The sequence below is a fragment of the Pangasianodon hypophthalmus genome, chromosome 2, assembly GCF_027358585.1.
Source record: "Pangasianodon hypophthalmus isolate fPanHyp1 chromosome 2, fPanHyp1.pri, whole genome shotgun sequence".
NCBI lineage: Eukaryota > Metazoa > Chordata > Actinopteri > Siluriformes > Pangasiidae > Pangasianodon > Pangasianodon hypophthalmus.
Genome location: NC_069711.1, coordinates 1,107,501 through 1,117,060, shown reverse-complemented (window position 1 = coordinate 1,117,060; position 9,560 = coordinate 1,107,501). Strand labels below are relative to the sequence as shown.

General features: G+C 38.4%; 1 protein-coding gene across 4 annotated transcripts in view; it reads right to left on the bottom strand.

Annotated features, from left to right (window-relative positions):
• Positions 1–1,096: 1,096 nt before the first annotated feature.
• Positions 1,097–9,560, bottom strand: part of cnga3a (cyclic nucleotide gated channel subunit alpha 3a) — a 14,106-nt gene continuing 5,642 nt past the window's right edge. Inside the window, exons 3-9 of one of the 4 annotated variants that reach the window (XM_034309902.2) lie at positions 8,840–8,947; positions 6,915–7,091; positions 6,558–6,608; positions 4,902–5,009; positions 3,952–4,053; positions 3,749–3,855; positions 1,097–3,664 (exon numbers count right to left, since the gene is read on the bottom strand). In XM_034309902.2, coding sequence (XP_034165793.1) covers positions 2,256–3,664; positions 3,749–3,855; positions 3,952–4,053; positions 4,902–5,009; positions 6,558–6,608; positions 6,915–7,091; positions 8,840–8,947 — 2,062 coding nt within the window. In that variant the 3' untranslated portion in view covers positions 1,097–2,255. Of the gene's footprint in view, positions 3,665–3,748; positions 3,856–3,951; positions 4,054–4,901; positions 5,010–6,557; positions 6,609–6,914; positions 7,968–8,839; positions 8,948–9,560 lie in introns of those variants that run through there. The other 3 variants (XM_053229868.1, XM_053229866.1, XM_034309904.2) reach the window with 3 other exon arrangements.

Genomic DNA, 9,560 nt, shown 5'->3' with positions numbered 1-9,560 from the left:
CTTTTCCGTTTTTGACTACGTCTACAGGGGGAACTGAATCACCCAAACTGTGCAGCTGAAGATCAGAATCGGCATCGTGAATCCGTGGACGATGCTTTCAGGCTGGTGGTGGTGGTGGAACGGTGTGGGGAATGTTTTCTCAGAACACGTTGGACGCCATAATACCGATTGTTCACAGTCTGTTCGCACTCCGCAGCGTAGCTGAGTATCGTTGCTGACCAGGTGCATCCGTTTATAGCAACCACGTACACATCTTACGGAAGCTTTCTGTATCGTAATGCGGCACGTCGCGGTGTCCTCAGTGGCCTCCAGAGCGCGTTTGGGATGTGGTTAGAACGGAAGATTCGCACCAGGAATATCTCCAACACCTTATGGAATCCATGCCATGAAGAAGTACGGATGTTCTTGCACTATGTACGTGTTTTCCTAATACTAATAAAGCGGCAATGTGTTTGTTTATCTAATTTATTTATTTATTTATTGCTGTAGTTCAGAATCTATCCACTAGGTGGCAGTGATGTATTACTAGTGTGCCTCAGTAATGGCGCGAGTGAACCGAACCTGAGCTGGATAATCATCATCGTCAGCGTCACCTAAACTGATATAGCAATATTTCAGAATCATTTCTGTACTTTAGGGTTTCTCTGGTTTATCAGTGTGTATGAGAAACAGATTATTTCATTTCATTTCATATTCATGAATGAATATAAGGACATCACGTTTAGAAAAATGCACGTTATAAACATTACTTTCGGACTAGCTTTCGAAATTTTTTAATATTTGGACATTTTGACTGTAAGAATGACTAAATTATATTCTTGGTCTTTAATGTGGTGCCATTACTTTACGTCTCTGGGGTTATTGTCGCTGGTTGTTACACCACTGACAAATTTCCATTAAAGATTTATTTTCCAAGATGGCGTCAACATCCTCTCAAAGCACTCCTCACTAATCACACCACCATCGATAAGTTATTCTATTAAATGCTTTTTTGTTTTTCAGTTAAAAATTATTTTAAGTATAATTCTAACTCTACTGGCGCTGGTTGAAAAAGCTTCTGAACTTTGACCCAGGAAGCAATTGTTCACAATTTAAAAAAAAAAAAAAATTAACAAGGTTTTAAAATAAGCAACACCAATGACGTGAAAAAAGGAGACAAAACATCTTTTAAAATTGTTTATATTATTAAAAACTTCTAATTTGCATATGCTTGTGTTCAGCCCACTTATGTGATGAATAATTACAATGAAGAAGGAAAATCACATCTTTTTTTTTTTTTTTTTTAAACTGCGTATGAACCTTTTAAAGTTAAACAATCACGCCTGTTATGTGGAGCTTCTTGAAATTTTTTAAACTACGTCACGAGCAATAAATGAAAGGACAGGTTTGTCATGATATCCGGAAAATGACTCGGTAACATAAAATGTTAAATTAAATGTTAAATTAGTGCTTTGATGGTTGATAAGAGGCAGATGATACTGATCTCAGTCGATAAACGTTTAAAACTCAGAATGATGTAATGAGAAAAAAGAAAGAAAATATTCCCAAATTCTGCACTTTCTTCTCTTTGAAAATATAGTTCTATCTCTGAAAGGAATTGAGTTTTGACTAAAACAAAATAGTTGGTGCAAAAAATCAAGAACAAACCTGATGCTAATTATAAATATCCTTCCTCTCCTTTTTTTTCCCTTTCTCTCACCTCTATTCTTTCCTTTCCTTTCCTTTCCTCCTCTCTCATCACTCCTTCACCTCATTCTCCTGAACTGCTGCACTCAAAGTCTGAAGATAGAGAAAAAAAAAAAAAAAATTAAATCAGTTTATTTATTTCTTCATGATGGCGTTCCATTACATCTGATTACGTTTACATCTTATAGGCTACGTGTTAAGAACCGTATTTACACCACAGTGCTGCTGGATTCTGGATTCGCTTATGGAAGGAGTCTCCAGTGCAAGCGCTTTGTAACAGTCAGAAGTAAGGGTAGTGAATTTGGAGTAAACGGATAAAGAGAGGCTGCGGAGGCTGAACAACACTGCAGCTTTAAAGATAACTACGGAAAGATCTCTTTGGACAAGTGAAAGGAGAAATGTGAACTATAGCGCTGTACAATTTGAGAAACATAGTTTACCTTTAAAGATCTACAGTCTGTACATGTAAATAAAACTGAAAACAACTTGTGTTATATACAAAGTTACATATAACCAAAATGTATAAATAAAAACGTCGAATAAACTGCCTATATTCCAGAACACGTCGCCTATTTTGTTTTCTTCTCCTCCTCCTTCTTTTTGTCGGCGACCACCTCGGAGAGATCTTCCTCCCTCAGCGTCTTCACTTTGTTCTCCATGTTGGTGAGCCTCTGCTTTATCCTGCACTGGTAGGACGTGTATTCCGCTACCAGTCTGGCGAACTTGGTGGTCATTACGTCAAGGTTGGTCTCCAATTGTAAGATCTTCTCCTCCAGATCTTTGGGGTCGGCCCCGGCGTTGGCCGCCGCCTCGTCCAGGAGGTTATCCTTCCTCAGGATCGACTTACCCTTCTCCTCCAGCGCCTTTTTGGCTTCGGGGTACTCGGTCAGCGCCTCCATTAGGTCGTCTTTGGAGAGGGCGAAGAGGTCGGAGTAGCCCACGCTGCGGATGTTGGCGGTTCTCCTGTTCCCGGCTTTGCTGCCTTTGATCCCGAGGATGCTGATTTCTCCGAAGTACGCGCCGTCGCTGAGCACGACGAACTGCGTGACGCCGTCGTCCGCCACCACGGCGAGCTTCCCTTCTTTGATGATGTACATCTCTCGTCCGATGTCGCCCTTCTTGCAGATGTAATCTCCAGGGCTGAAGACTTGAGGCTGAAGTTTGAGGACCAGTTCAATAAGCAGTCCGGCTTCGCAATCCTGGAAGATCCGCACCTTCTTCAGCGTGTCCAGATGGACGTTGATGGCGATCTCCGCTTTAAGCTTGTCTGGAAGGTTCTTCAGCACCTCCTTCTCATCGCAGGTTTTCTTCTCCGTCCAGAGGTAATCGAACCACTTGATGACTCTTGCCTCTAGATCTTTGGTGACGTTTCGGAACTGCATGTACTGCTTGATGGAGTCGATCTTGGCCTGGAACTCGGCGCGCGACGCGTTCATGTTGGAGATCATCGCGCCCACGTTACCGACGATCGTGGCGAAGATCAGTACTCCGATGAGGAAGTCGGTGACCACAAAGAGGTACTCGACGTCTCTGACTGGAGGCGGGGTTTCTCCGATGGTGGTGAGCGTCAGCGTGGACCAGTACAGGCAGTAGATGTATTTCCTCGCCAGGCGCCCGTATTCCGGATGGCTGATGTTCGGATACACCCACGTGTCCGTCCCGAAGCCGATGGTTTTGGAAATGGCGAAAAAGATGCAGGCGTTCCAGTGGATGATGACGAGGATGTAAAGTACGAGGTTGCTGATACGGAAGATGTTGGGGTAGTTAGTTCTGGTCTCGGTTCGATCGAAGAACTCGAAGAGACGCGCCATTTTGAAGAGGCGGTTGAAGCGTAGTTCGGGGTTGTTGTATCCAATCTTGATCATGAAAATATCCGTCGGGAGCATGGAGAAGATGTCGTATTTAAACTGCGCCGTTTTCCTGTAATTCTCCATCAACTTCTTGGTGTCTTTCACCAGAAGTCCTTGCTCTAGGAAACCTATAAATCACGGATAATAATTCAGTTTCATCCTGGAAAATTTTTCACTTTGAAAAACGGCTTTTTTATTTATTTTCTTTTTACCTGTTCTTGATCTCACAAATGTGTCCATGTAGTAGATCAAATCTGATGAGAAGTCCAGGATCATCCACAGAGTCATGTACGAGTCCTGAAGCTCATTAAAACATGATCTATAGAGATAAGAATGCCGTAAGAACTCCTACCACCACCACCACCATTTAATTACGCTTAATTAATTAAAATATGAGCCATGTTCAAGTTCAGACCTTGTTATGAGCATCATCAGGTTGTAAAACACCGGCCCTGCTATTATCGCCAGCCATCGATAGTATGTGTCTGTGGCTGGATCCATGATCCACGCGTTTTTCCTAAAAATATGAAGCTTAAATGAGCATCAAAGATCTTATAAGGAGTGTAGCAGCTTATACATCAGTTTATTCATTTATTCTATCGTCATTAGAACCGAAAGCAAATGATTCATGACTAACAAATTAACAGTCATAAATTACCAAGCATGTTCACAGCACAATTTATATTTAGCCACGCCCACAAAGCGTCAAAATGGCGACTAAATGGTGAAAGAAAATCCAATAATTGCAGCTCAGCCACTGCAGCGCATCAGCTACCACAGACACACACTAACTGCTCTGCCTTTTATGGGGTGCCATTACTTTTGCTCTAGCTAGTCTTTAGGAATCACTTTCTTTCGACATGATGTGACTAAGAGTAACTAATCAGCGTGATTCATATATAAAGTCACAGGAACTCGTTGACAATTATACGATTTGTTCGCATTAGTGAGTTCCCTTATATGGAAATTTACTCTAAACTTATTTAAGTGCTCCTGCGAACAATTTACGAATAAATTTATTCGTATTCAACGTGATAATAGTAATAATTGTATTTATAATTATTCGTACATTTCTTAGATTTAAAAAAAAAAGAAGTTTTTTACACAAACGAAAGAAATGCTAATAAAAACAGCATAAAGGAAGACACAAATAATGAAAATAAAATGTAATAGAAATTCTAAGAATGATTAAAACAATGGGTGAATAATTAAAATAATGAATAATTAGAATAATGGGTAGATAGATAGATAGATAGATAGATAGATAGATAGATAGATAAATAGATATTCATGATCTTAAAGGTTTTTTTTTTGCAGGTGAGTAGGTGTGTCCAAACATTTACCTGGTACTTGCTGCATACTTACTGAGGCTCTTCTGTCTTTTTATCATCCTTCTTATCCTTCTTATCGTCCTTCTTTTCATCTTTTTTCTCTTCCTTCTTGTCTCCATCTTTTTTCTCATCTTTCTTTTTGCTAAAGGTGACATTTGTTTTTTTTTTTTTTTTTTGGATTTATTCAGTTTAACAGATTAAGGTGTTTTCTGCTAGGGACCACTAAAGACCTACAGCAGTAGTCTACCAGGGTGTACTAATTTATTCACCTCTAGGGGGCAGCACTAGCTCACACATTCATAATCTCCATTTCTCCATTACTACATACACTGGGGCTGCATTCACAATCAATCAATCAATCAATCAATCAATCAATAAATAAATAAATAAATCTCTTACCAGTAATATAACCTGCAGATTTTAATCTCTAGCTGTTTTTGTACTGAAATGCTTCGTGATTTACCAAAAAAATTAGTATTAGCGTCTTAAAAAGCCTTTTCTTTTTAGACTAAAATAATTAGGACAGATTTTATTAAAATACTTGATGAATTACTTTTAAACGGAAAAATTAGGTTCTTAAAATTAACACTAATGACCAGGTTTTACTACAAATGTCTAGACTGAAAAATTAGGAGTCTTAAACTTTAGACTAATCTGACCATTTTATTAAAAATTTTGGTGTTTTATTCTTAAACTAAAACTACCAAGACTTAAGACTTTAATTTTAAGACTTTCAGACTTCCAATTTTTAATAAACATTGCTAGAATGAAAAAGAAAGGAGTCTCAAACTTAGGAGTGATGAACACATTTTTATATGTTTGCTGTTTTTCTCTTAGTCTACAGTAATTACAAGTCTTAAAATCTAGACTAATGTACTCATTTTTACTTTTATTTTTAATTATTTTATTATATTTAATTATTTTCAGCCTGAAAAAGTAGGAATCTTAAAATTAATAATATACTAATATTACTAATATTAGTATACTAACTAATATACACAGTTTTATTAAAGAGGAGTCTTAAAATTAGGATTAAAAAAACAAATTTTTCCTAAAATGTTTGGAGTTTTTTTTAAGTGCAAAATAGTTAGACGTTGTAAAATTAGGACTAATGATAATTTTAATTTTAAAAAAGTACCCAATTTCATTAAAATGTTTGCTGAATTACTTTTAAATTAGGACTTTTGAAATTAGGATTAACATAACCAATTTTATTTGAAAAACAATGCATAGACTGGAAATTTTGAAATCTTAATATTAGGAATAATATACTCAATTTTAGTTTTAGTGTAAATAATTAGTCTAAATAATTTAAATATAAGACTAACCTACCAATTTTTACTAAAATGTTTAAACTGAAACATGAGGAATCTTAAGTTTAGGACTAATTGTACCCAATTTTACTAAAATGCTTGGTGAGTTACTTTTAGACTGAGACTTTTTAAATCTTAAATCTAACCTGTTAGGAGCAGAATTTAAGAGTTTAAGAATGTTTGAGGATACAGCCCCAGGAATATAATTATAGAAGTAAATTTTAATATAGAAGTAAATTTTAACAGTCACCACTTTTACACATTTCTGCTGTAGTAGAAACTCTGTTACTACTCCATTTCTAGCTACTGACCTACTGTTAAAACCTGCTAAATAAATAAACGATGTTAAATAGCTATAAATGCAGTTAAATACTTACTCGTCCGTGTTGTTGCAGTTGTTCGTATTGTAAAGTGCGAGTGGCCAGTGACTTCAGAGGAAAGAATTATTCAGTGTTATTATTTCTAATGAAATCTGTGCTGATATTAAAACTATAAAACTACTTCTACTGTTTATAATTCTAGCTAATAATCTAATAATTCCTGTTATAAAGGCTGAGTGGGACGCTACATCCTGCCCCTCTGGATCACGCTGGTGGTGTTTATTCGCTATCGTCCCGCACAGGGATGAATCAAGGCCCCATTTTTCTCCGCTCAGGTCATGTGACTTTACACCAGACTGTATTTATCTGGTCTTTGTTTATTGATTGAGCTGCGGAGGCGACACTGTGACTTACTTCCTCTTGTGAGGCCGCTCGGGGTGGCCTAAAGAGGAGCGGGCGTTGCTGCCGCGGCTGGAGAGATCTTTGAGCTCGGGACCCCGGAATCGCTCCAGGAAGGAGTCGGGGCGCTCGACCTCGGGCTGCAGCCTGTGGGACGCCCAGTTCCTCAGCATAAACAGGAAGTGGGACAACCTGCGACGGCAGGACAGGTGAGACACCAACGATTCTCTCGGTACAGTATGTAGCTTCCTCTTCTTGCGTCAAATGCACACAAGATCCAAGGCGTGATTTGTAGTGATGACGTCAAAAAATTTAAAAATAAATCAGTGACGGCGTGATGTGATGAAGCGGAGTTCCTGTTACCATCATGAAGTTGATTATTTTCCTACAACAGCATGTCCCGAAGTGTTTTATTCCTCGTACGCTACGGTGATTTTCCAACGATTACAATTTTTAATTTATTAATGAACAACATGTCATACATTTTTTTTTTTTTTTTTAATCCTTTTACGGTTATACTTAACGTTGTCGAACGTCTGCGAAACAAGTTCTCACTCACGTTACAGCAGCTATAAACAATCGTTCCTTCACCTGCCTCTTTCTTTTCTTTTCTCTCCCTTCAAGTTAATAAGACAACGGAAGCTTGTCAGAAACCGCAAAGAAGCGCAAACTCTTCGTACAGAAAGTTTCACGTTTTTTAATCGGAGCGTCCGCCGTGCAACATCTTCTGACCAATCAGAATCCAGAACCAATCGCAGAGAGAACCTTTAAAATCTCTTCCATTGCTAATTCATGATTAAATATCGTGTGTGTGTGTGTGTGAAACCTGTGCATTTCACGCAGTGTGTTATTTTTTTCTATAATACAACACATTCTATAAAACAGTGTTTTCCCAATCCAGGTTGATCTGATTTATCTGATCTGATCTGATCTCAATCACTTCTTTTTAACAAATTGATTTAACTCGTTAGATGATTAAAGTGATAACAGAGCGGAGATACTTCAGGCCCGGGTTTGGGAATCACCGCGCTACAGGACGGGAGTGTGTAGATCGTGGAGCAGTCAGCCCTATGCAGTGAGCACATATAGTGAAGTCGAAGTTACTGAATATTCATTAAATATGCAAATATTCAAATGCAGTCAAAGATTTTGAATAATTAAAGAAATCTGACAGCTTTAGTAAAAGCAGGGCCTGAATTTCCCCCCTTACATGGGTCACATGGGGGGATTTAAAGATTAAGGGGTGGAGAATAAATTTTGTGTTTAATAATGTGTTTAAAAATTAATAATCTTCATTTATTTATATCTACAGATTTTAATGTATGGTGGTTTTCAAAACAGCTTAATAACAAAGTTTGTCATGCTCTCCTCCTCCAAACTGACATTAAGAACTGGATTAAAACTATATATTAATGTCTTTCAGAGTCAGTGAACTTCATATATTCCAGTTTAAGTTCAATTTCTTTGTTTTTATTTTTTAAAAAAAAAACTTTATACAAAATACACGATGCTCTCGTTCAAACAAGCTTCGTTGCGGCGGTGTTGACTCGGCAGGCGCGCTCTATCCGCTCACACGCTATAAAGAGCAAAACAGCATTTAATGTTTGAATTTCGGGATTAAAATAATATCATTTGGAAGCCGAAACAGCGCTGTTTGTGGAATTAAACTCTAAAATAAACGCGGACTGTTTGAACCGGTGATTTCTTTTTTCGCGTCTGTTGATGTATTTCATAATTTGATCTGAGATGAAGCAAATACATTTGTGCGGGAATTTCTCGCATTGTAAAAGTTAAACTTGCGGGAATGGTTTAAATTATGCGCAATCCCCGCAATCCCCGCAATCCCGCGCCGAAATTCAAGCCCTGAAAAGTCATGGAGGGGTGTGTGTGTGTGTGTGTGTGTGTGTGTGTGTGTGTGTGTGTGTGTGTGTGTGTGTTACCTGGCCATGGCGCCTGCCCCTGTGAACGAGCTCCTGCGAGACTCCTGGAGCTGACCGGACAGAACCCTGTTCATGTCAGAGATGGTGTCGTCGCATATCGAGTGCGTCCTGAGACGTATAGATGAACAAACACTATTTTAAACAATCTGTACAAAAAAAAAAAAAAAACTCTGCACTTCCTGGTTACCTCTCAACCAATCAGGTCACGAGTTGGGCGACAAACGCAAACATGGAGGACAAAGTGATGGCGGTTTATGAAAATATTGTGAAAACACACAACACACTAACATGGTCTAAAGTCACTCGTGTCGCTCGTCTCTTGTGGGCGTGGCCTGTCAGGTTTTTTTTTTTATTTTAATTTTTTTTTAGTTCTGATGAGAAATCGTAGTAGCTATATACATACATCATCTAAAGCTAACTAGTTAAACACAAATTAAATAACGCACTAATGTGAAGTGTGAAAATCGTGCTTTACGTGTTACGTGTTTGCCTTCGTACTTTACGTGTTACGTGCTTTACGTGTTTGCCTTCGTACTTTACGTGTTACGTGCTTTACGTGTTTGCCTTCGTACTTTACGTGTTACGTGCTTTACGTGTTTGCCTTCGTACTTTACGTGTTACGTGTTTGCCTTCATACGTAACACGTAAAGCACGTAACACGTAAAGTACGAAGGCAAACACGTAACACGTAAAGTACGAAGGCAAACACGTAACACGTAAC